At 33.8% G+C, this 26884-nt stretch overlaps 2 protein-coding genes across 5 annotated transcripts in view; one reads left to right on the top strand and one right to left on the bottom strand.

Moving 5' to 3' along the window:
• The window catches only part of LOC138324112 (kinetochore protein Nuf2-B-like), a 237268-nt gene extending 214663 nt beyond the window's left edge, over positions 1-22605 (top strand). The window contains exons 1-13 of one of the 4 annotated variants that reach the window (XM_069269184.1): positions 6158-6219; positions 7255-7391; positions 8091-8165; positions 8476-8561; positions 11176-11237; positions 13188-13285; positions 13811-13921; positions 14299-14418; positions 15978-16240; positions 17143-17334; positions 19386-19548; positions 21903-21964; positions 22560-22605. In XM_069269184.1, coding sequence (XP_069125285.1) covers positions 7290-7391; positions 8091-8165; positions 8476-8561; positions 11176-11237; positions 13188-13285; positions 13811-13921; positions 14299-14418; positions 15978-16240; positions 17143-17334; positions 19386-19548; positions 21903-21964; positions 22560-22566 — 1341 coding nt within the window. In that variant the 5' untranslated portion in view covers positions 6158-6219; positions 7255-7289 and the 3' untranslated portion in view covers positions 22567-22605. Of the gene's footprint in view, positions 1-6157; positions 6220-7254; positions 7392-8090; positions 8166-8475; positions 8562-11175; positions 11238-13187; positions 13286-13810; positions 13922-14298; positions 14419-15977; positions 16241-17142; positions 17335-19385; positions 19549-21902; positions 21992-22115; positions 22192-22559 lie in introns of those variants that run through there. The other 3 variants (XM_069269186.1, XM_069269183.1, XM_069269185.1) reach the window with 3 other exon arrangements.
• On the bottom strand, positions 3975-5956 carry LOC138324109 (elongator complex protein 6-like). Its single transcript, XM_069269179.1, has 2 exons — positions 5200-5956; positions 3975-4552 (listed from the first exon to the last, which is right to left on the bottom strand). The coding sequence occupies exons 1-2, from the start codon at positions 5878-5880 to the stop codon at positions 4433-4435; spliced, it is 801 nt and encodes a 266-aa protein (XP_069125280.1). The 5' UTR covers positions 5881-5956; the 3' UTR covers positions 3975-4432.
• Positions 22606-26884: the final 4279 nt, after the last annotated feature.

The raw sequence follows: 26884 nt of genomic DNA on the forward strand, positions 1-26884 counted from the left end.
ATCCCTTCTCATGTTATTGTCTGGACAGACAGACAGACACAAGCACTATACGATGTATATATATATATATAGTCATCATGAGTCAGTCATCTCCAGATTCACCAGCAGAGACTAAAGAAAAGAAAAATGTAACGAAGATGAAAGGTCTTTTGTAATGTATTTCATCTGCCAATGAACTGACATATATCAGTTAATGCCATAAATGTGACAGTCCTAGTTAGAGTGATTGTCCAGTACAGGTATCTAGTAAAGCAATTTGTCCAGTACAGGTATTTATTAAAGTAATTTGTCCAGTACAGGTATCTAGTAAAGTAATTTGTCCAGTACAGGTATCTAGTAAAGCAATTTGTCCAGTACAGGTATCTAGTAAAGTAATTTGTCCAGTACAGGTATCTAGTAAAGCAATTTGTCCAGTACAGGTATTTATTAAAGTAATTTGTCCAGTACAGGTATCTAGTAAAGTAATTTGTCCAGTACAGGTATCTAGTAAAGTAATTTGTCCAGTACAGGTATCTAGTAGAGTAATTTGTCCAGTACAGGTATCTAGTAAAGTAATTTGTCCAGTACAGGTATCTAGTAAAGTAATTTGTCCAGTACAGGTATCTAGTAAAGTAAGTAATTTGTCCAGTACAGGTATCTAGTAAAGTAATTTGTCCAGTACAGGTATTTATTAAAGTAATTTGTCCAGTACAGGTATCTAGTAAAGTAATTTGTCCAGTACAGGTATCTAGTAAAGTAATTTGTCCAGTACAGGTATTTAGTAAAGTAATTTGTCCAGTACAGGTATCTAGTAAAGTAATTTGTCCAGTACAGGTATTAGTAAAGTAATTTGTCCAGTACAGGTATCTAGTAAAGTAATTTGTCCAGTACAGGTATCTAGTAAAGTAATTTGTCCAGTACAGGTATCTAGTAAAGTAATTTGTCTAGTACAGGTATCTAGTAAAGTAATTTGTCCAGTACAGGTATCTAGTAAAGTAATTTGTCCAGTACAGGTATTTATTAAAGTAATTTGTCCAGTACAGGTATCTAGTAAAGTAATTTGTCCAGTACAGGTATTTATTAAAGTAATTTGTCCAGTACAGGTATCTAGTAAAGTAATTTGTCCAGTACAGGTATTAGTAAAGTAATTTGTCCAGTACAGGTATCTATAAAAAGTAATTTGTCCAGTACAGGTATCTAGTAAAGTAATTTGTCCAGTACAGGTATCTAGTAAAGTAATTTGTCCAGTACAGGTATCTAGTAAAGTAATTTGTCCAGTACAGGTAACTAGTAAAGTAATTTGTCCAGTACAGGTATCTAGTAAAGTAATTTGTCCAGTACAGGTATCTAGTAGTAAGTAATTTGTCCAGTACAGGTATCTAGTAAAGTAATTTGTCCAGTACAGGTATCTAGTAAAGTAATTTGTCCAGTACAGGTATCTAGTAAAGTAATTTGTCCAGTACAGGTATCTAGTAAAGTAATTTGTCCAGTACAGGTAACTAGTAAAGTAATTTGTCCAGTACAGGTAACTAGTAAAGTAATTTGTCCAATTTGTCCAGTACAGGTATCTAGTAAAGTAATTTGTCCAGTACAGGTAACTAGTAAAGTAATTTGTCCAGTACAGGTATCTAGTAAAGTAATTTGTCCAGTACAGGTATTTATTAAAGTAATTTGTCCAGTACAGGTAACTAGTAAAGTAATTTGTCCAGTACAGGTATCTAGTAAAGTAATTTGTCCAGTACAGGTAACTAGTAAAGTAATTTGTCCAGTACAGGTAACTAGTAAAGTAATTTGTCCAGTACAGGTAACTAGTAAAGTAATTTGTCCAGTACAGGTATCTAGTAAAGTAATTTGTCCAGTACAGGTATCTAGTAAAGTAATTTGTCCAGTACAGGTAACTAGTAAAGTAATTTGTCCAGTACAGGTAACTAGTAAAGTAATTTGTCCAGTACAGGTATCTAGTAAAGTAATTTGTCCAGTACAGGTATCTAGTAAAGTAATTTGTCCAGTACAGGTAACTAGTAAAGTAAATTTGTCCAGTACAGGTATCTAGTAAAGTAATTTGTCCAGTACAGGTAACAAGTAAAGTAATTTGTCCAGTACAGGTAACTAGTAAAGTAATTTGTCCAGTACAGGTATCTAGTAAAGTTAATTTGTCCAGTACAGGTATCTAGTAAAGTAATTTGTCCAGTACAGGTATTTAGTAAAGTAATTTGTCCAGTACAGGTATCTAGTAAAGTAATTTGTCCAGTACAGGTATCTAGTAAAGTAATTTGTCCAGTACAGGTATCTAGTAAAGTAATTTGTCCAGTACAGGTATCTATTAAAGTAATTTTGTCCAGTACAGTACAGGTAATTCCTAGTAAAGTAATTTGTCCAGTACAGGTATCTAGTAAAGTAATTTGTCCAGTACAGGTATTTATTAAAGTAATTTGTCCAGTACAGGTATCTAGTAAAGTAATTTGTCCAGTACAGGTATCTAGTAAAGTAATTTGTCCAGTACAGGTATCTAGTAAAGTAATTTTGTCCAGTACAGGTATCTAGTAAAGTAATTTGTCCAGTACAGGTATCTAGTAAAGTAATTTGTCCAGTACAGGTATCTAGTAAAGTAATTTGTCCAGTACAGGTATCTAGTAAAGTAATTTGTCCAGTACAGGATCTAGTAAATATTTGTAGTAGGTAATAAAGTAATTTGTCCAGTACAGGTATCTAGTAAAGTAATTTGTCCAGTACAGGTATCTAGTAAAGTAATTTGTCCAGTACAGGTAACTAGTAAAGTAATTTGTCCAGTACAGGTATCTAGTAAAGTAATTTGTCCAGTACAGGTAATCTAGTAAAGTAATTTGTCCAGTACAGGTAACTAGTAAAGTAATTTGTCTAGTACAGGTATCTAGTAAAGTAATTTGTCCAGTACAGGTATCTAGTAAAGTAATTTGTTCCAGTACAGGTATCTAGTAAAGTAATTTGTCCAGTACAGGTATCTAGTAAAGTAATTTGTCCAGTACAGGTATTTAGTAAAGTAATTTGTCCAGTACAGGTAACTAGTAAAGTAATTTGTCCAGTACAGGTAACTAGTAAAGTAATTTGTCCAGTACAGGTATCTAGTAAAGTAATTTGTCCAGTACAGGTAACTAGTAAAGTAATTTGTCCAGTACAGGTATCTAGTTAAGTAATTTGTCCAGTTACAGGTATCTAGTAAAGTAATTTGTCCAGTACAGGTAACTAGTAAAGTAATTTGTCCAGTACAGGTAACTAGTAAAGTAATTTGTCCAGTACAGGTTAACTAGTAAAGTAATTTGTCCAGTACAGGTAACTAGTAAAGTCCAATTTGTCCAGTACAGGTAACTAGTAAAGTAATTTGTCCAGTACAGGTAACTGGTAAAGTAATTTGTCCAGTACATGTATCTAGTAAAGTAATTTGTCCAGTACAGTAAGGTAAACTTGTAAAGTAATTTGTCCAGTACAGGTATCTAGTAAAGTAATTTGTCCAGTACAGGTAACAAGTAAAGTAATTTGTCCAGTATAGGTAACTAGTAAAATATTTGTCCAGTACAGGTAACTAGTAAAGTAATTGGTCCAGTACATGTATCTAGTAAAGTAATTTGTTCAGTACAGGTATCTAGTAAAGTAATTTGTCCAGTACAGGGATCTAGTAAAGTAATTTGTCCAGTACAGGTATTTATTAAAGTAATTTGTCCAGTACAGGTAACTAGTAAAGTAATTTGTCCAGTACAGGTATCTAGTTAAGTAATTTGTCCAGTTCAGGTATCTAGTAAAGTAATTTGTCCAGTACAGGTAACAAGTAAAGTAATTTGTCCAGTACAGGTAACTAGTAAAGTAATTTGTCCAGTACAGGTAACTAGTAAAGTAATTTGTCCAATTTGTCCAGTACAGGTATCTAGTAAAGCAATTTGTCCAGTAAAGGTAACTAGTAAAGTAATTTGTCCAGTACAGGTATCTGGTAAAGTAATTTGTCCAGTACAGGTAATAGTAAAGTAATTGGTCCAGTACAGATAACTAGTAAAGTAATTTGTTCAGTACAGGTATCTGGTAAAGTAATTTGTCCATTACAGGTAACTAGTAAAGTAATTTGTCCAGTACAGGTATCTAGTAAAGTAATTTGTCCAGTACAGATAACAAGTAAAGTAATTTGTCCAGTACAGGTATCTAGTAAAGTAATTTGTCCAGTACAGGTAACTAGTAAAGTAATTTGTCCAGTACAGGTATCTAGTAAAGTCAAGTTACGTCAGTATCATCGATCCTAAAAGTAATGTTGAGTGTTTCAGATATACAAGTAACTATTACTATTATTTGATTTTTCATGGCCATTATCTCACAGATTAAATTATGTGCTTCAATTTAAAAAATATTTGCATTGTAAGGATGTTTAAGTAAAATATTTATTTCAAGAAGTGAGATGTCTTGTCTTAATTGTTTTGCTTGCTAGATCACATCATAACACTGCCGATGATAAGCCTGCTGCAAACAAAGCAATGGACTTGTCCGTCAGCTTATACTGCATGGTTTTCTTCGTTGGCCTCTTGTGTAGAGAAGCATCACGCACAATTTTCAGCTGAAATGAAAGATTATTATGATTATGAAATTATCATAGCTATGTCAACAGTGTGAATATCAGTCTTATTACATTCTCCTAATATATTGATGGATTAGTAATGATTACTTGACAAATTTTAACAACATATTCTCTTTCTTTCTGTTCCTTACAACCTGTGTTTTCTCATGTATATATATATGTCTAATTAACACACAAAAAATATAAAATAATTCATTCTGCTTTTGGTGCATGCACAAACAGTACTTCATTCCATATAGGACATATATAGTGCCATGGAATTTTTTTCGGGAAGCTGAAGCATTAAATTATTCTTAATATTTTAATCTTGAAGTAAAATTAGAAGCTCAAACTTTTCAATGGTGGGTAATGGTGTATCAATGGTGGGTAATAGTGTAAAGTAAGAAAGTAACTTTTATAACTGAAGAAAAATACTAATCGTCTGTCCCTGTTTTTGATGGAAAATACAAACTATTTATTAGCAGTGAAGCATCTTTAAAATGCATATCTTCCCTATACCGCTAAATAATGTTCACAATGTAGAATATATTTAAGAACTGATTTCAATCCATCACTCAGATAAAAAAAAAATGGTACTGTATGTTTATCAAAAATCAACCAAGGTTAATTGTATTATATAATATTACCTCTCCATGAACATCTTTACAATAGCCGCTGTTTAATCCACAAACTTCTATCTGAATAGGAAATAGATGACACATGTGTTTCCACACTAGCACAGCATCTTCATCACAGGACTTCTTGCCTTTGTTAATATGTAAAATCAATGTTCCATTTTGTTCGTTCAGAAGACTCAGCATGTATTGCATAAATGCAACAGTATCTTTCACTGTGTAACCGATGCTCAAAAGAACACTTATGTCATCAATAACTAAAACTGGTGGTTTATTTCCATCATTTTTTAACCCGTTGCATATATTTTCAACAAAACGGTACACTGCTGACAAGGAATTGCTAAATTTCCCACTTTTTAAAAAGGGGTTGTCTCCCTTAGATACATTTTCACTTTCTCTTACGTCCATTATAAACGATTCCCCCAACAGTTTAAGACCCTCAATGAACGCAAGCTGTCCATTATTTCGCTTAGCTGTCAAATCAAGTCCAAACTTCTTGCTAACTGTGTTAAAATGGTTGAACGACTGGGCTAGCGACACAAAACAGACAGGATGATCACTTCTTAGGAAAAATGACAGGAAGTGATGGATTAAAAAACTCCCATCGACATCCGATTCAGAAATACATGCAGATTTTCCTGCGACACTTTCACTTTTTTTGATGTCCAATACGCTGTTTAATTCCGGAAACATCCTGATACAATTATTTGTCAGAAGATTGTCGGCATGGCACTCTCCACGCAATGTATAAAGTGAAAGTAAGCACCGGTTTATATATTTTACCCAGTTGTAAAAACAAAGAACAAAAAGCAATATAATTTTTAAAATATTCTATCATATGTCTATATATATTTCATCAAAACATCATTTTTAGCGTATACAAAATTACCCAATGAAAAAATTTGTCAACTAAGATATCAAATCAATATGAATATATTCCCCAACACTTTCGTTAGTCTTAGTTCGTAATATTTATAAACCGGAAGAAGCAAAGATCTTGCCGCGCCATTCGAATTTTGTTACGTCGCAAGTGTAAGAATCAAAACTTTATTTGTTGATATTTTCCAATATATTCAACACATACATGTCCTGTGATATCTGGTCACAACGAAAATGTCTTACAATCATATATTGGGTGGGAAAGTAGGGCATCTTTGGTAGTTTCGTTGTCGGATCATGATGTGTATTTTGTTGATGTTGTCATTGCTGCTGTCAATTGACATGTCCAAGTGCGCATGGTAAAAATATATAAATGTTTAAAAGATGATAAGATATGTGATTTTATGCCAGCGACGTGGGTAACCTAGATGTAAAGATCACTACCTTTTTATCAGTTTAATACCTTTGTAAAAGGAGAGGAGAAAATGTAGCTGCCAGACCTGGATTCGAACCCGGGACGCTGCGAACACTAGCCGAGTGCTCTACCGACTGAGCTACCTGGTCACCGATGATCGACCCAGTCCAATCCCCCTACAGATACTTTTAATTAACAGGAGCATGGAATTAGTTTTAGGATAAACTAATATAATTTTAGACGAAGCCTATTCGAGAGCACAACATTTTCTTTAAACCAATAAACTGTTACAAAATTACTTTAAACATGTAGCAGGGAGCAAAAAAAATGTGATGTGTCATGCAGAAGAAGGTAAATACAGTAGATATTCTGTCATACTGTATGATCGGTCTAACAAGTCCATGACTTACAACGGCTGGAAAACAGTGTGTGTGTGTGTGATTGTACATGAGTATCTGTAACAGCCCTGCATTTGACTAATTATATAATCATTTAATTACCAGCAATTTATGTAGGATTTTTTAAGACGAGTCCAGAATACTAATTTTCAAATTTTATGAGTTCCAGAACAAAGTAATATAGAGGGTTCTCAAATTTTGGTGAATCCCACAGGAAAATCATGAGTCCAGGACTCGTCTGGGCGAGTCTAGTAATTGTATAAATCACTGGTTACTCATGTACAGGATTCTGCGAAATGAAAACTAAAAATAATTTTTGTATTGCATGTTTATTTTTTTATCTTCAGTGTTGTATAGTGTTATCTTATTTTTCAGATTATTGATTGCGACACCTGTACACCACAGTCAACATGAGTTACGACTTTCCATTAATGCCATGGGAAAGTTGTTTGTCATTTCTCAAGGAGGATTACCAAATGCAAGTTGAGGAGATGGACTTCAGGAAACCAGATGTATGGATTAAATTTTAGCAGTATCAAATTAATTCTCATAATTTGTGTTCCCATATGCTTAATTGTTATAGAAAGCTTGTCGCAATCTGCCGCTTGTGTATGTTGTCACTTATATCATTTCAAATATCAAGTGTCTAAATGAATTGAAGAGCGCATAAAAGTAAACGCTCAATGGAATATGATTTTATTCGTGAAAACATACGCGATCTGAGAACATTGCATAACGTAAGCCTGTAGAAGAAAGTTTTTACGATAAGACTTGTTCATACAACAAAAAAATACAATAAATTTTTAACTATCATTGATTGGTTACACAAAATTGATGATTGATCATAAAAGTTTAACGGATTCCCAACATAGAAAGGACCATTTAAAATTTCTGGAAAGATAATTCATAATGGTTGTAATACAGATTAATCTTAACTCTGGTTTACAACTATTTATTGGTAGTTCCCCTCAAGGAATGAATTAATCTTCTATTGCCTAAAATGGAGCTTCCTTACTTTGCTGGTCCCCAGATCATTTATACTAAAGATTATCACTGCCAAAGGTGAAGTCTTATAACAGAATTAATGCTATAAATTACGCTTACATATAAGCAATACATGTAACTTTTTAAATTCTAGAAAATTTATACCTACGGTCTGTTACACATTGTTTTTTACATAAAAAAAATCAATGCGAATTTATATGTTTCAGGCAAACCGATGGCAGAATATCTACTGCCAGTTGTTAGAAATGATGGCGGAAGTTCCCGCTGAAAGTATCATACAGGTATGTCATCTAGCAATTAACAATACAATGGAAGCTAATTACGGGGAATGTCATGTTGGTTAATGTTATATTCCTCTTATATTTTGTCTGACAAATGGAACATAACATTTAATAAGATGGTTCTACTGTAATACAAATGAAAATAATTAAATAGTAACATATATATACATATGTGATTTTCATTTGGCTGTTTCAGGTTGATAAATATATATTTTTTTTCGTATATTATTCACCTTTTCTTCAATTCATATAATTTGTTTTCAGCTGTATATCATATCACATCTTTTTATGAATTGATTGATTTTTGCAGAAAGGCCTTCTTCAATTCTCTCAGTCGTTTGAGCAGCCTGAACTGTACGAGGAGACAGTACCATTCATGATTGTTACCCTGGCTTTGTATGTATCTGTTTTTGTTGACTTACAGGTAAGAGTATTTGTTACACAAATAGTGAATGTTTCTTTTGTGATGTTTTGAGAACTAGTATGTTGTGTACAGAGAAATGTCTGTATGAAATGAATATAACAGTGAATACATATACACTGTGCTAATCTTTCAACATAACATGAGAAACATTCATCGGTTGTGCAACAAATATCCTTTTATAAACCATACTTCTGACCCAAATTAAGTTTTTAGAAATGTTTGGCTCCCACTGTGAAACAGGCAATACTCTTGTTACACGATTCTAAAACCTCTGTACTGTTGGTTGATTGATTTACGATGTAACAAATTATATAAGGCAGTCCTCAATTTAATCTAAAAGTACATTAAAATTTGCACATATATTGGAAACAAACTAGTTCTAATAGAAATTAGATTTGTTTTACCGTGATATGCCAGAAAAGCCCACTTTAGTGAAATGTAAGTGAAATGTTCAAACTCGAACTACTCAAATCACTCTTACAGTAATGTATTTACCTTATTAGATGCATGTTCAGTGTTCTTGTCTAAAAATAATTTCATCAACCCCGCAGTGGCCATGGTTATGTAATGCATTTGTTTAACGGGCATGATTTTGGCTAAGGTATGGGTAGATGTTGTACCTGCTTAATCGCATTGATCAAGGATTTGAAATTTCAACGGATTAAATCAAAATACTTCACAATGTCATATAATTTGTCAATATTTGTTGTTATATGTTTCATAAGAACTGTAGAACAATACATTTATGTCATATTTTGCTTTGTGGTTAGAAATACGGTTACCCTCACTGAATTGTCCCTTTAAAGGGACATGAACCTAAATAAACCATGTAAATTTGAGTAAAATACATATTTAACACGTGTCAGATACCTTACTAAGTAATATATATCAGTTATTGTGCAAATGTGTCAAATAAAATAATTATAATGGAAATTCCATCTTTCTGTATTTTGAACCGGCCCGGTCGAATATAATAGTGTTGAACTTTAGTGACCTCCCACAATGCACTGCACATATGTAAACAAAATGGTGGGTCAAAAACGTGGGTGAAGCGAACACAAACGAATTCTGATAGAAAACAGTGTACATAAAGAGTCAGTAACGTGCGCGATTGGGAAAGTAGGTAAATAGTCCTCCCTTCGCGGTGCCCTGTCGAATGAAAAGTCTCTTTTGACTTTTTGACTTATCATTCCTACGCTATAAATACAAATAATTTTATAACATGTGGCTTAAATTTCATTTTTCAACCATCGTAAATTAGAAAATAATCTTAAAATGTGGAAAACTAATATTCCTTGTCATGTCAGCAAGTTTGTTGTTCAGTATGACCTCGCTTTCGACCAGCTTTCGTTTTGTGTTCCAAATATAGAATATGACGATCTATTTTTATCATTTTTGAGGTAGGTATTCCCCACGTTTTTCTGTCGTTTTAGATAACCAATCATTGTAATAAAATATTCAATAAACATCTGAAAACCATATCTAAGCATACAGAACAAATCATTTAAGGTTCATGTCCCTTTAAGTTTTCTTATCATATTTTAATGTTTGGTGATAACACCTGAATCACTGTAGGGTTATTATTTTCTGACAGATGTATTATTGGCACATTAAACTTATATTTCCAGTCATACACATTAAACAGAAGATTGTTGTATCCTCATTAAAGCCACACTATACGTAACTCAGTAAAAAAATCAAGTTAAATTTGACTCCGATATTGTTAGTATTTGTAGATGAAGTTGAAATTAAGATATATTAAAGAATATTTATAATTCTTTTTAATAACTTTGGTACAGCACATAAATTTTGGCTCTGACCCCCTGGGGGCAGGAGGGGCAGGGCCCAATAGGTGGGTAAAATAAAGGTAAATCCTATAAATCGCTACTAGTCATAGAATTCTGCATGGATTGTAACCAAATTTAGCCACAAACATTCTTTGGAGAAGGGGAACAGAACTTGTAAAAAATTTTGGCTCTGACCCCCCAGGGGCAGGAGGGGGCGGGGCCCAATAGGGAAATAAAGGTAAATCCTATAAAACGCTACTTGTCCTAGAGTTCTGCATGGATTGTGACCAAATTTGGCCACAAACATCCTTGGGAGAAGGGGAACAGAACTTGTATAAATTTTGGCTCTGACCTGGGGGCAGGCGGGCCAAAATGGAAATTATATAAACATGCTTTCATTTTAAACTGATCGCCATAGAAGTTACGTATACGATTATTGCCGAACAGAAGTCGGAAAGTTCATGACCCCTTTTCGGAAGAGTTCAGACAGACATTACATAGTTATGGTAGTCACATGACGTTCTTGGCAACGATGCTACAATGTCGGCTAACTTCGGCTTGTTTGACTAAGTGGGACCCACCTAGCGATGTTTCATATTTATTTGATTTTTGTCAAAATATTCCGAATCATAATCGCTCATCTTGACTTCGATTTAGTCCCTCAGTCTCTGCATGATTTACAACAGGATTTTTTTTTCAAAATTCTCATAAATCATGAAAAAAATAAGAAAGATGCAAATATAGGGCCTTTAAAAAGAAGTTTAATGCTAATGCAATATTTATTATCATTGTTCTACAGGCAGCGCTTCCTAACAACCTGTGGCATAATGGATTTTAGCATTAGAGACCTTCAAAATCCAAGTAAGTATTGGCAGTGGAAAGATATTGTTATATCCTCCCAACTACATTTTAAAATCCAGAAACTACAGTCATATATTTATATGCATATTACAGAGTTATCTGCCCTTATGGGTAGGTTTTGTTTGTGACTCTGAGTTTTCTCTTGTAACAATTAACATATACTTTTTAGAGAAAATCATGTGAATTTCTTACAGAATAAATGCGTCACAATTAATACTTTTCTGCAAGGAAGGTAACTCTGTAATACGCGAAGACGTAGGAGTGTCACGCTTAACAGAAAATACAGTTAACAGAAATATTCAACCGTACGGTTCGGTTTGGTACAGTGATTCTTATTTTTGGTTTGGATCATTAGAAAATTAAATGTCCTATATTACCTGTAATTTACGTGTATAAACTGTACTGCGAAATAGTTTGTCAGAATTTGTACAGCTGTAGACCAACATATATGTGTATCTAAATGATATATTTTACTTATTGTTTCATATATTGTAATTGTTGATGTTTTTATTATAATTTTTTTATAACAATCCCGCAGAATATCGGCAGCTAAATCAGGCCGCCATTGTGTTGCGATTGTAAACAATCCCTTTTCTGTCGGCCAATATTTCGTGAATTAAACCATTTTACGATTGAACATGCATCTGGTACGTAGTAATGTTCATCTTATTATTATTCCAATGCATATTACTTCTTTTAAACACTTTTTCCGAGATTATACCGGTGTATTGATTTGTGGTAAAACTTACATTTTAATCATGATGTAATAATGCATCATGAAGGATACAGTATGTGAAAATGTTTTAGTGATGGAATAATGTATCATGAAGGATATGAGGACATATGTCTCTGTGACTGATTAATGCGTCACGAGTACTGAAAGAGTTATAAAGACAGTAAATGTTCAATTATGTTTGTTTAAAGATGTTACACTGCCGACAGATCATAAACGATACTCAACATTTGAACAAAAATTGGTATTTAATTGTGTTATACGTCTAATTAACACACACATACAAAAAAATAATATAAAGTGATTTTTTTTGCCGTTGCATGCACAATCAGTACTTCATTCCATATAGGATATAGTGCCATGGGTTTTTTTAAAGGACGCAATTAATTATTTTTAACGTTTTTGATTTGAAGTAAAAATTTGATAGAGAAAAAACCACTTGTTTGATTGAATTATGTACCATCTTTTTAAATCTAAAGCAAAACTTGTTTTTGATAGTAAATAGACTTAAATAGTGTTAAAGTAAGATTTGTCTGAACCGAACTGAAAAAATCAAAAACCGATTAGAAGAAATTGAAACCGAACCGAGCTGAAAAAACATGAACTGTGACACCCTACAAAACAGAGTAGCCACTTCACTGAACACTGGGCTGACTTGGAGTGATTCGCCATTTGTTAATCTATGTGTGCAAAAATTTTTTCCAAACATTTTCAGTTTCAACAGTTTCAGTTGTAGCGTTCAGTTGAAGATGATGACGAACCTTGCAAGAATCCAAAATATGACCACATCCAAAATATCCCAATTTACAGTAACAAATTACAAAATGGAATATGTTACCTATCAGTAGTTAACTCAGTGACCCCTGAAAATTCATATCAAACTCTTCCAGCCTTTGAATATTGGAAGAGTTCAAATGCACAATCAGGGGTGAATTAGTTAAAAAGGTAAAGCTAATGAAAATACAACAAAATACATCTGATAGTGACAATGTGTGAAAGCAAAAAAAACATCCAAAAAATTTAAAATTAAAGGCCAAGCTGTTTTCAGTATTCAATAATTGTCAATTGCACTTATTCTGTAACCTAGGAATTTACATGAGAAAGAAATGTATGCTTTTTGGAAAGGCATAGAACTCGGTACGGTAATTGGTAAAAGATTGGAATTATGCTAAATAAATGTAGTTATTTTTTTTTTGTATTTGTTCTTTCAATTTTAGCACCTGGAAGAGTCACAAAGGTTTGCAGTGCAGTGATTAACTTCATGTTATTCAAAAACAAACAAATGGAAGTTTTTCAAAATTTGAAAGAAAAAAATGTAAGTTTGTAGTCAGAGAAAATGAAGTTACAGGTAAATGTTACTGAGCTATAATGTTTTTGGATATCTTGCCATCTCTATCCTGAGTTTATCTTTAAAGATAAATATTTGCTTCTAGTATCATGTAATCAAGTGTGAAATTTTTTTTTGAATTTTCTCAGAATGAAAAAAGTTTTGAGTCTAAAAATTATCTACATTTCAAATCATTTTCACAGAGATAATTATAAAGCTTCTTAGATTTAAAATTGAATTGAAACACCTTTGAATTTAATTGTACACATACATGAATTCTAGAAGAGATCAATTTCCAGAGATTAACTTTGGCAAGTTTAACTTGACCACGAAATACACGAAAGTTGATTTTCTATATGCTTATAAAGAGTTTCAGGTTCATGAAATCCAAGATGGCCACCATGACTCTTAAAAGGGGAAGTTAGATTCTCTAAAGTATTTGTACTATTTTTTATACAGAAGATGTGTGGGGTTTCTCATTCATACATATGTATTTGTAATATTTATGTACAGGAGAAATTTCGCGAACAGCACGAAGGTCTCTTACAAGCTAATGATAGTCTGAAGAGGAAGATCAACACTATCAAAGCTGAGAAAGTGAAGCAGGAGCCTGCTATGCAAGCTGTGAGTCATGTTCTGGATGCTTTATGATTTTCTGTCCTAACTTGTTGTCTTTTTAAGGCCTAAACTGAAACAATTACTGTGTAATTACTGGTTTTTCAGTAGAAAAATAAAAAAAAAAAATTATTTTGTTCACCAAAGATGAAATCTAATGTGACCTATTCCATGGCCATTTGTTCGTTGTCATGTGGCGTCTGACGTGTGTTTGTATACAGTTTACTTTTTCAACCTCTGCAAAACCACTGAAGCAAATTAACCAAAATTTTGCAAAATCTTCAATGGCCTTTGGATCTCTTGTTTAAATAGCCTAATTTGTATTCGTAAATAACCTTTCATTTTGATTCAATATATAGTTTTGTGTTTGCTTTTTATTCTATCAGGTTCAAGAGGAATGTGAACAACTCAAGAATGACCTTCAAGCCAAGATGAAGGTCAAAACTCAGCAACAGCAGAGAATAAATGAGCTGAAGATCCTTTTTGCTGAAAAGAAATCTCAGTTGGTTCGTAGAATTAGATAGAAATAAGCTGAAAATCCTTATCGTAGAAAAGAAATCTCAGTTGTCAGTAGAATTAGATAGAAATAAGCTGAAAATCCTTATTATAGAAAATAAATCTCAGTTGCCAGTAGAATTAGAATAAAAATAAGCTGAAAATCCTTATTGTAAAAAGAAATATCTGTTGGTCAATAGAATTAGATAGAAATAAGCTGAAAATCCTTATTGTAGAAAAGAAATCTCAGTTGTCAGTAGAATTAGATAGAAATAAGCTGAAAATCCTTATTGTAGAAAAGAAATCTCAGTTGTCAGTAGAATTAGATAGAAATAATCTGAAAATCCTTATTGTAGAAAAGAAATCTCAGTTGTCAGTAGAATAAGATAAAAATAAGCTGAAAATCCTTATTGTAGAAAAGAAATCTCAGTTGTCAGTAGAATTAGATAGAAATAAGTTGAAAATCCTTATTGTAGAAAAGAAATCTCAGTTGTCAGTAAAATTAGATAGAAATAAGCTGAAAATCCTTATTGTAGAAAATAAATCTCAGTTGTCAGTAGAATTAGATAAAAATAAGCTGAAAATCCTTATTGTAAAAAAGAAATCTCAGTTGCACAATAGAATTAGATAGAAATAAGCTGGAATTCCTTATTGTAGAAAAGAAATCTCAGTCAGTCTGACAGTAGAATTAGATAGAAATCAGCTGAAAATCCTTATTCTAGAAAAGAAATCTCAGTTGGTCAGTGGAGTTAAATAGAAATAAGCTGAACATTCTTTATGTGGAGATCGGTAGAAATGAATTAAATATCTTTATTGAAGAAAAGTAACTTGAGCAGGTTAATAAAAAAAGTAATAAATAATAAAATGAACTGAACATCATGATTGTAGAGTCTAGATAGAAATCTGCTAAACATCCTTATGTAGTATTGTAGAGAAATGACCTGAAAACGCCTATTGGCATGAAGAAATCTGAGTCAATAGTGTTAATAGAAATGAGCTGGAGATCTGATAATCTGAAAATACTGATTGACAAGAAAAAAATTTCATGGATCAATTTTTTATTTTAACTTATTGTATCCAACCCAATTAGCATCAAGGGCGAATAAAAATTGAAAAAGTAAGGGAGCACTTAAAAGGACTAAATTTCATAAAATCATTGCACAATGTCAGCCATACACGGTTTTTATATTGTCAGTCTACAGTTGATTTTAGGTAAGTGATACTGAGACCTCAATAAGAGGGAGTGGTGTTTATTGGGTCAAATACAGTATTAATTTGGAGTGGTGTTTATTGGGTCAAATACAGTATTAATTTGGAGTGGTGTTTATTGGGTCAAATACAGTATTAATTTGGAGTGGTGTTTATTGGGTCAAATACAGTATTAATTTGGAGTGGTGTTTATTGGGTCAAATACAGTATTAATTTGGAGTGGTGTTTATTGGGTCAAATACAGTATTAATTTGGAGTGGTGTTTATTGGGTCAAATACAGTATTAATTTGGAGTGGTGTTTATTGGGTCAAATACAGTATTAATCTGATTTTGTAGATAAACTGAAATATTTTACTGTAGGATCAAGTACGAATGGTGGCAGCCCAAGCCAAAGAAGACGGAGAACTTGTTTCTAAGAAAATCATCCAGTCACCAGAACGAGTGATGGCGGAGGGGGATAAAGCGCGAGAGGGTCTAGCTGTTCGTAAAGTGACGCTGGAGCGTAAGATGGGGCGTCTGATGGAACTACAGCAACAGATCGATACTGTCCGCGTGTCCGATAATAATGTGGGAAAAGCCTTCAAAATGCTTCAGGATGTGCAAGTAGATATTGAGAAGGAAAAGTAAGAATATTTAAATATCGAAAAGAAAAGTATAAATATTCAAATATCAAAATAGGAATAATATTTTTAAAGTACTGAAAAGGAAAAGTAAGAATATTCAAGTACTGAAAAGGAAAAGTAAAAGTATTTTAATGCCGAAAAGGAAAAGTCAGAAAATTTAAATACCGAAAAGCAAAAGTCAGAAAATTCAAATATCCAAAAGCAAGAGTAAGAAAATTTAAAAACCGAAAAGCAAAAGTAAGAATATTTATATACAGGAAAAAAAAGCATGAATGTTTAAATATGGAAAAGGAAAAGTAAGTATATCTAAATACTGAAAAAGAAAAGAAAGAAAATTTGAATATTGAAAAGCAAATGTAAGAATATTCAAAGATGCTCAACCGCCGACAGACCATAAATGATACTCATCATTTGAACAACAATTGGTGATAATCGTGTATATATATGTCTAATTAACATAAAAAAATAATATTCATTTTGCTTTTGGTGCATGTGCAGTCATAACTTCATTCTATATAGAACATAGTACCACGGGATGCAATTAAATATTTTAATTATTTTCATCTTGAAGTAAAATTAGAAGCTCAAATTTTCCAATGGTGGTACCATTTGTCAGTGGTTGAGCAACTTTGAATACTGAAAAAGAAAGAATAGTTTTGTGGGTGTAAAATTTCCCAATTTATTGTTGGCGGTTTATTATCGAGAGTAGCCTTTGAAAGTGTCATTCACATGATATGATGTGATACATAACATCAAGATTTTTGAACGATTTCGCAAGGCTTTAAATTTTGTGAGTTAATCCGCAAATTTAGTGAGATTAAAATGTACACAAATATTTACAACTATACTGTAACTTGATGGATTCTTGTTTCTCTGTAATATCCCAATATTTTCCTTCTCAGTGAGATCTGTAAGGAAATCCAAAACATCAGTGATAAAATACAGGAGGAGAAAAACCACTTGGGTGTCTTCTCATCCAAAATAGACCAACTGAACCACATTGGGACGACTCGACAGGAGAAAATTTCCAAAGTAAACATCCAGCATCAGCAAAAGATGAAGGCAGCACAGGAAAGCATTCAACAGCTCAAAGAGTAAGTATCTATAATCAGATCCCAAGATCATGTAACAGTCTTAAGTTTAGACTTAGCCAAGCGCAGATGACGTTCCGAAAAGTTACATACGGTATGTATGTCATTAACGATTGGCTCAAAAAAGACTCAAGTCCAAGATTCTTCCCGTTATTAACAAATAATGATAGACTGATGTCAGGTTATAGAAAAAAAACTTAGTGAAATCAATTTTTGTTAAAGATATATAAGATGTCGTTTTGAAACACTTAACAAGTTAGTTAGTACAAACTTTTAAAGGACAAAATCCAGGGTAAAATTATTATTTCAGGTCATCAATTTATACATAATTTTCTTTTTTTTTCTTTTGAATCACAGCATTGTAACATATAGTGAAAGTTGCATTTTAAATGTGATCTCCTAAAAGTGTAAAACCTATTACTTCATTTTCAGATCTGCAAATGCTGTTGCGTTTTAGATCACAAAATACTGTAAGATTTGTTAATACCTTGTTTTCCTGACTATTTTCAATTATACAGTTTGACTGCTTGGACCTAGTCAATCATCTACCCACGTGGTGATTTAATACAGTTGTGGATGAGTCTTGATAATAATAGGGGTTAACCTTAAAAAATCCTATAAATTCATTTTGCTTTTGGTGCATTGTGCAAGTAACCATTCAACTACTTAGGAAAGGGTACCACGGGATTTGCATAAATATTTTAATTATTTTCATCTGAAGTAAAATTAGAATCAAATTTAAATCTATGGTGGTAAATTTTGTCATCAGAGTTTGATGGATTGCAAATTTTGGCTGAAAAAGAAGTAAATATTTTTGTGATTTTATAAATTTCCCTGAATTTAATGTTGGCAGTTTAATTGTGCCAATATTTAATAGAGGTAAATTGAAAATCACTACATGATATGAGTGATACATAACATCAAATTTTTTGAACGATTTCCTTAAAGGGGATCAAATTTTGAATTTAATGGTGAAAAACCCCCCTTGAAGGCCAAAATGTACACAATAATTACAACTAAATACCTAACTTAATGGCTTTTCCTAGAGTTTTGCTTAATTGGAACAAAATTTGGTCAGAAACTTCCTTAAAGATCTGAAGGAAATTTTGCAAAAATGTGACATGAAAAATGGGGATAAGAAAAATAGGGGTACTAGAGAGTAAACCCTATAAATGGGTGTTGTCCTAGAGTTCTGAATGGATTGTAACCAGATTTGAACCACAAACGACTCGACAGGGGAAAATTTCCAAATCAATTTTGAATAAGTAAATGTGACCCTGATGAAGGCAGCACAGGAAGGGGGGCGGGGCAACAATAGGGGTAAAGTATCTATAAAATCCTTTAAATCCCAAATTGTAACACTCTTTCTGGATGGATTAGTAACGCAAATTTGGCCAGAAACATCCGAAATGGGGGAAGGGGTAACAGAACTGTATAAATTTTGGCAAAAATCAAAAAAGTTCCAATTAACAAATAATGATAGACTGATGTCAGGTTATAGAAAAAAAAACTTAGTGAAATCAATTTTTGTTAAAGATATATAAGATGTCGTTTTGAAACACTTAACAAGTTAGTTAGTACAAACTTTTAAAGGACAAAATCCAGGGTAAAATTATATTATTTCAGGTCATCAATTTATACATAATTTTCTTTTTTTTTTTCTTTTTTGAATCACAGCATTGTAACATATAGTGAAAGTTGCATTTTAAATGTGATTTCCTAAAAGTGTAAAACCTATTACTTCATTTTCAGATCTGCAAATGCTGTTGCGTTTTAGATCACAAAATACTGTAAGATTTGTTAATACCTTGTTTTCCTGACTATTTTCAATTATACAGTTTGACTGCTTGGACCTAGTCAATCATCTACCCACGTGGTGATTTTATACAGTTGTGTTTTCAGATGAGTCTTGATAAAGGCTCATCGGCCCGTATAAAAATCTGCAGGTCCGTCAGGATTTATATTTGAAATAGTTACTTTTACACACGGTCCAACCAGTGTCACTGTATAAATGAACCTAATCTTTAATATCTATTCTATTATTTCTTAAATAGTGAAAAAGAACTACTGGAGAAAAAGAACCTTGACGAAGAGAAGAAAAAGTCTTTGGTAGCACAGGAAAAACATAGATTACAACTGGAGTTAAGAAAGGAGAGACAGGTACTTGAAGAGAAAATTGAAACCGCCAGAATATCCTACCAAGAGATGATACAGAAAGTGAGTTAAACAATTAATTACCTTATAACCGGTTATCAGGCCATCAAGAGTGATACAAATTGTTTTGTAATTGATGTAAAATAATTTATAAATAAAGTTTTTATTTTATATATTTTTAGCCATCACCTCAATCACAACATTTTAATCTGTGAAATATTAAGAATCAATTGAATTATGTATACAAAGTATACTTCAAACAAAATCATGAAATTTTGATTTGCTGAAATTTAATTGTCTAATTTTAAGTCCAAAAATCGTGAAAATTTAGGCTCGCAAAAATAATGGCTTTACATTATGTCTTGCTTGCCACTGGAACAAAAGATTGTAGTAGCAATGGCTCCTTATGTAACGTGTATCTTTAAAATATGTATCGTCAAACCTTTAGTCAATGTGCAGTACACAGCCTTCAGTGACCTTGACCCTAGTTCAGGACAGTGCTGTAAAGATTTCTTTATTTCCAAACTTTTAGATCGTGGTTTTAGATAGCGTGTATAGTGATGAAGTATAATACATGTCAAACTTAGATGTATTCGATGTGGGTAAAAGTTCATGTGACCGCCAGAAAAACTTCGAAACATCCCGAGACTTCGAATTTATTTCAGGTGGTTGACATTAGACCGATGTTTTTTTTTACCATGACCAACTGTGGTAGTTGTACGTTAATGTCGTCTCCGTTCCATAAACTTTATAATCATTGTATTTACCACAAGCAAAACAAAATAAAAATGAAGTATGCAAGTAATCACATGTATTGCTATCGTTAGCAATACATACGATATATTATAACAACAAGACTTTACATGTACCAGGACTAACCCATGTACAAGTGTTCGTTTTGTGACTATTTTAAGCGATGGTTAATATTACGGAATGATATAATATCTTAAGAAAAAAAAAAAAAACACATTGTAAAAACGAAACTAAAAAGGATGGAACCGAAAGCGCTACAACACCTACAAAATACTTAAATTTAGAATGATCGATTTGCTCACAGTATTTATGCCAAAGTTGTACAATGTAACAAGTTTTGGAGTATGAGTTACTTATAAATGTGGCTCGCTATTATACCGTTCCGTTAATTCTACTACAACCGCTACCATGGCGGCGACGAATATCAAAAACGACTAACCGTTGCATCTTTGCCAGTACGAATGATTAATAATAACGCAGCTTGTAAAAAACAAAGCACCGGGTATCGGTCTGATTAGTTGATATTAATTATCTTGATGAGATCAAGCTAGCAACACAAGCTGTCATAATCCCTATTGTCCGGGCGAAGGGCCGTCCCGCGAGACAAGCTCAGGTGTGACAGCATGCCGCGGGGTATCGGCGAACACCTGATCTGTACAGGTAAATTTTTATTCGCTATCATCGAGTGTCAGTTACCTATGATTCTATAAACAAATGGTCCATGAAAAAAAACAGTTCGATACATCGAGAACTTCGATTCATAAAACTTCGATTCATACATGGGGTTAGTTAGTAATGTTATATAGTGAAGAAATTTTGGGACCAGACAAAAAACTTCAGATACAGCGAGAAATTCGATTCATCGGAGTTCCAATCATCGTGGTTTGGACTGTACATACAATACAATGGTTTTTGAGCTCACAAAACGATGTGGGTAAAGTATGATTTACCGCCGTTTTTAGTCCTACCTCCCGGTGATTGTGGACATCATATTTTGACCTGATTTTTGTGATGTCTTAAATCACTATCACCACAGGCAGGACTAATCGACAGTAAAAAAAAAAACTTAACCAATATCGTTTTGTGCTCTGAAAGCCCAAATATTTAATAATAAGCTCTGTAGAGAGTATAATGTAATGAGATATTATGACTTGACCCCAAGGCCAGTTTCCAGTGATTTCCTTTTCCAACATCAGAGGCATAGTACAAAGTGTTGACAATCAGTTCCCCACTTTTACAAATTCAATGGTATACATCTATACTAAATCACCTATTAATTTCTGGTTGACTTTAGAGCAAAATGACATTTCTATCCAGAATGAAAAAGTTGTTATCTTAATATTAAATGAGATCCCCCTGCACTAACATTGCACTAATATTGCACTAACATTGCATTAACATTGCACTAACATTGCACTAACATTGCATTAACATTGCACTTAACATTGCACTAGCATTGCATTAACATTGCACTAACATTGTACTAACATTGCATTAACACATGCACTAACATTGCTACTGTACATTGCACTAACATTGCATTAACATTGCACTAACATTGCACTAATATTGCATTAACATTGCACTAACATTGCACTAACATTGCACTAACATGCATCAACTAAATTATACCTTTAATAAGGTTTCCCTTTATCTTTGAACAGCTTGATGACTACCTTGCCTCTATAGGCGAAGGCTGGGAATCTGTCAAACAGGAAATGATTGGCTGCTAATTCTGTAGAGGGCTGTACAAGAAAATGAAGTGGCGGCTAAATCTAGAGGACTTTACAGGAAATGGAGTGGCTGCTAATCCATAGAGGACTTCTACAGGAAAATGAGTGGCTGCTAAAATTGTAAAGGACTTTACAGGAAATGAGTGGCTGCTAATTTGTAGAGGACTTTACAGGAAATGAGTGGCTGCTAAATTGTAAAGGACTTTACAGGAAATGAGTGCTGCTAAAATTTTAGAGGACTTTACAGGAAATGAGTGGCTGCTAAATTGCTAAAGGACTTTACAGGAAATGAGTGGTCGGCATATTCTGTAGAGGACTTTACAGGAATTGAGTGAACTGCTAATTCGGTAGGGGGGCTTTACAGGAAATGAGTGGCCTGCTGATTCGTAGAGGTAAATTACAAGAATATGAGTGGCCTGTTAAATTGTAGAAATGAGTGGCTGCTAAATTGTAAAGGACTTTACAGGAAATGAGTGGCGGCTAAATTGTAGAGAACTTTACAGGAAATGAGTGGCTGCTAAATTGTAAAGGACTTTACAGGAAATGAGTGGCGGCTAATTTGTAGAGGACTTTACAGGAAATGAGTGACTGCTAATTCGTAGAGGGCTTTACAGGAAATGAGTGGCTGCTGATTCGTAGAGAGGTAATTACTTTAAGAAATGAGTGGCTGTTAAATTGTAGAAAATGAGTGGCTGCTAAATTGTAAAGGACTTTACAGGAAATGAGTGGCCACTAATTTGTAGAGGACTTTACAGGAAATGAGTGGCTGCTAAATTGTAAAGGACTTTACAGGAAATGAGTGGCTGCTAATTTGTAGAGGACTTTACAGGAAATGAGTGGCCACTAATTCGTAAAGGACACTTTACAGGATAGAAAGTGGCTGCTAATTCACAGAGAAGGATTTACACACTTGTCAAGTCAAACTGCTTTTACTTGAACTGTCAAATCATGGGATGACTGTTTATTCTACGCTTTCCTTTATCTCATTGACATTTTTGTCATTTTTGTCGCAAATACACACAGCAAACTTTTATATACATCATATTAAACTACTCTATCTGTATTTATTACATAGAAATAAATCTTTTCTAAAATAATTTTGTGTAGGTATAATTTTTAGCCCAATATCTGCTTGTTGTCTGTGGTCCTTCCGTCCATAAACAGTTATTGCTATTTTTAAAGTACTGAAGAGATATCACTTTCATTTGTAGAGCCCCCTTAGGCCCTAGTTATGTATACCCCGGTATTTATTTTTGGGATTGATCCATATCTGCAGTATGGCTGACAGGCAGCCGTCATAGATTTGATAGTCCCATGCATCTATTTCTCAGAAAGTACAAATTTCAGACATAGGTAGTTTCCCCAAGAACCCAGGTTATTTATATTGCATTTAAGTACTGATCAGTCAACAAGATGGCAGATAGGCAGCTAGCTATCATTGATTTTGAAAGTTGAAGTTTGTAACCACTATTTCTCAAAAAGTGCTTGTGCTGCTATGATGCATATATACGGTATACTACTAGCTTGGACCAAGTTACGCATATTTTAGGACTGATAGGTAAAAAAAGATGGCTGGACAGCTGCAAGGTAGTCAATTTGGAATTTTGGAAGTTTTGATTGTTGAGAAGTTTGTTATCGCTCCAGTTTTTTCTATAGAAATTTGAATGTCTCAAATTTCAGGCTCCCACTTATGCATGGACCCTAGTGGTCATGTGCGCATTATGGGACTGATCTGTCAACAGTTTGGCCGACAGGCTGCCGCCTAACCCTAAATTTTGAATAATTGAAGTTTCTCAAAAAAAGTACTTAATGGAGCTTTCTGAAATTGATAGGTAGATCTACATTATTTTGATTCCTAAAATTTTGCCAATTGTATTTTATGAATATGCAGAAAACGACATGGCTGATAAAGGATCCGGAACCATCTTGAATTTAGACACTTTAACAGAAAGTTTTAAAAAGGTCTTCCTCAAACTTAACTTTGTATCTAGTTTTCCTACTTTGTGTACTCAAAGGAAGAGACAAGATCTGTCTAATGACTAACAATGAAAATTCAGTGTAAGGTGCTAAGTTCCCTGTGGGATCCCTTGTCTAAGAAAACAAGAGCTTCTCGTAATGATTTTTTTGCGGAAGGACTGGTTGGACCGTTTCTAAAAGTGATTACTGTATTTCAACTAAGCATTCTGACAGACCTGTAGATTTTGATACAGGCCTATGACGGCTTTGCCAAGACTCATCTGAAAAAAATAACCAGTTTTCTTACTTAATTCAAAATAAAATTTTTAACGACTAACTCTAATGTTCTGATAAAATATAAGAGGCCCAGAGGGCCTTATCGCTCACCTTGTTATTGTAATGCCAAGTAATGTTCTGATTACAGGATCATTCATTTCTGAAGGAATTTAAAGATTGACCTCTTTTTTCCCTTTTGGGACCCATTCTTTCTGCTCGTGATGGGTCAGAGCCAAAATTTATACAAACAATGTTCTCTTCCCTCAACAGTATTGCCAACCTCTGATGAGGTCAAATCGGGTGATCACCCTTGAAAAAACGTGTGAAAGGGTCAAAACAAGGGTAATGTGCGGAACCACATTTGAGTGTAATTTTAAACACTTTTTTAAAGCCTAAAAAATGCATATATATATTTATGATCTTCATATTGTTATTTAATAATATTTATGAATATTTTTGTTACAGGAGGCCCAGAGGGCCTGTATCGCTCACCTGGTTTTTTTTAGCAATTATCACAAAGACTCTTACAATTAGAAATCTTTGCAAAATTGACTCTAAAAGTTTAATTTTGAATCACAACCATATAATGATGCTATTGATACCATACAAATATGCTATCAAATACATTGGTTCAGAGAGGAAGTAATTTATATGAAAATAGTAGCCTAACAGGGCAAGAAATATCCCAGGTCCGATGGGCTGAGACCAGTAAAACATGCTCCCGGGCAAGTGTAAATTCATGTAAACTTGCCCGGTTTTAATGTTAATTACCCTGTTTTGAGTAAAATAAGACTGAAATCTTTTTAAATTCGGGCAAGTGGTTTTCAAAGTAAGTTTCTTGCCCTGTCTAATTGACCTTTTTGGCCCCGCGTCTATTGCCGTCAAAGTCCCTGGGGGATCGGCCCTATCATTTGTACAATTTCAAATCCCAACCCCATAAGGATGCTACCATTGCATTATGAGTGCTCTTCCATGCTTAGTTGCAGAGAAGAAGTTGTAATATATGGAAATAGCTAAATTGACCCCTTTTGACCCCACCCTTCAGGCCCCTGGGATGTCGGCCCCATTATTTCAGGCCCCCTGGGGGTCAGCCCTATCATGTACACAAATTTGAATGCCCACCACCCTATAAGGATGCTACCATTGCATTATGGGTGCTATCCCATGCTTAGTTGCAGAGAAGTCATTTATAATGGAAATAGCCAAAATGACCCCCTTTGACCCCGCCCTTCAGGCCCCCGGGGGTAAGCCCCATCATTTGTACAATTTCAAATCCCCACCCTATAAGGATGCTACCATTGCATTATGGGTGCTATCCCATGCTTGGTTTCAGAGAAGAGGCCGTTTATATGGAAACAGCCAAATTGACCCCTTTTGGCCCCGCCCCTCAGGCCCCTGGAGGGTCAGCCCCATCATTTGTACAATTTTCAGTTAGTAGCCCATAAGGATGCTACCAGTCAAATTTTGTTGAAATCTGACCAGCGGTTATGGAGAAGAAGTCGATTGTTGACGGAAGCCGGACGCCGCGGTATCCCATAAGCTCATCTCCTTCGGACCAGGTGAGCTAATAATGTAATTTATATCTGATAATTAATTTTAAAAAAATGTGTTAAAAATCTTTTAGATATTTATTAAATAAATCAGGATTTTTGTCTGGTTTCATATTTGACTAAACAAAATGGCGGCCATTATGATTGGCTTGCCTGCCTGCTGCAACAGGACACCGTTCACGTTGACTGTTTTATTCCTGTGAGTAAATCTTTGTCTAAAATCATATACCGGGAGTAAGTGTTTGAAGAATTTTGAAGAGATTATTTCTGATTATTGAAACAGAATTGATTGGCCATGTCTAGTTTTGGCTAGCTGGCTCTGTCCTATAATCATGGTTTCTATAAGTGTTTGTACTTTTGAAGAATGAAGAGATTATTTCTGATTTTGAACAGTATCAATTGGCCATGTCTAGTTTTGCTAGCTCTGGGCTCTGGCTAAAAAACGATCATGGATATCGTGTGATGCATGACTGAATAGAGGCTACCTGCATTTTACAAGGACACGGTAAGATTTGAATATGAGTACAAAGTGGTTTTTAAATATCCTTTGATTTTTTCCTAGCAAAAAGTCTGGAAAATGCCCAATATTGGCGTTTTTATGAGACCTGTAGATTTCAAATTTGCGCATGTTTATGGCTTTATGAGCCTGACGTAATTTTTTTAACAAAGATAGCACAATTGTGAGTCTCTATTTGACACAAAGATTTTTGTTTGGTACAAGTGCTGAAAATCAGGGGCATAAGTTTATTTTTTTTTTTTTTTTTTTTTTTTCTTTTAAAATTATGGCTACGTAAAGTTGATGACCCGCACATCACAGGTTTTCAATCAGGGGTCATGACATTCTAAGTCGGTTTTGCCACTCCGGACTTCCGGTGACAAAGCGTTTTAAAAATGAACAATGTAGTGGGTCGGATTCCATGTGGAAGTATTCAGGGAAATGCCTGCGAACAGGATGCATTTTACAACTCAACTTTGACCGTTGGCAATACTGCCTCAAGCTACTTTTAAAGGATTTTACAACCTCTATTTCCCCTATTGGGCCCCATACTCCTGCCACGGCAGGGGTCAGAGCCAATCTTTTAGATATTTTCTTGGCCAAGTTTGATTACATTCCATGCTGAACTCTGTGAC

Source organism: Argopecten irradians, chromosome 5 (assembly GCF_041381155.1).
Source record: "Argopecten irradians isolate NY chromosome 5, Ai_NY, whole genome shotgun sequence".
Taxonomy (NCBI): domain Eukaryota; kingdom Metazoa; phylum Mollusca; class Bivalvia; order Pectinida; family Pectinidae; genus Argopecten; species Argopecten irradians.

Coding starts and splice junctions, on each gene's coding strand:
- LOC138324109 (XM_069269179.1), bottom strand. CDS start 5,880: ATGTTTCCGGAATTAAACAGCGTATTGGACATCAAAAAAAGTGAAAGT. Junction 4,553..5,199: donor GTAAAGATGTTCATGGAGAG/GTAATATTATAT, acceptor CTTTCATTTCAG/CTGAAAATTGTGCGTGATGC.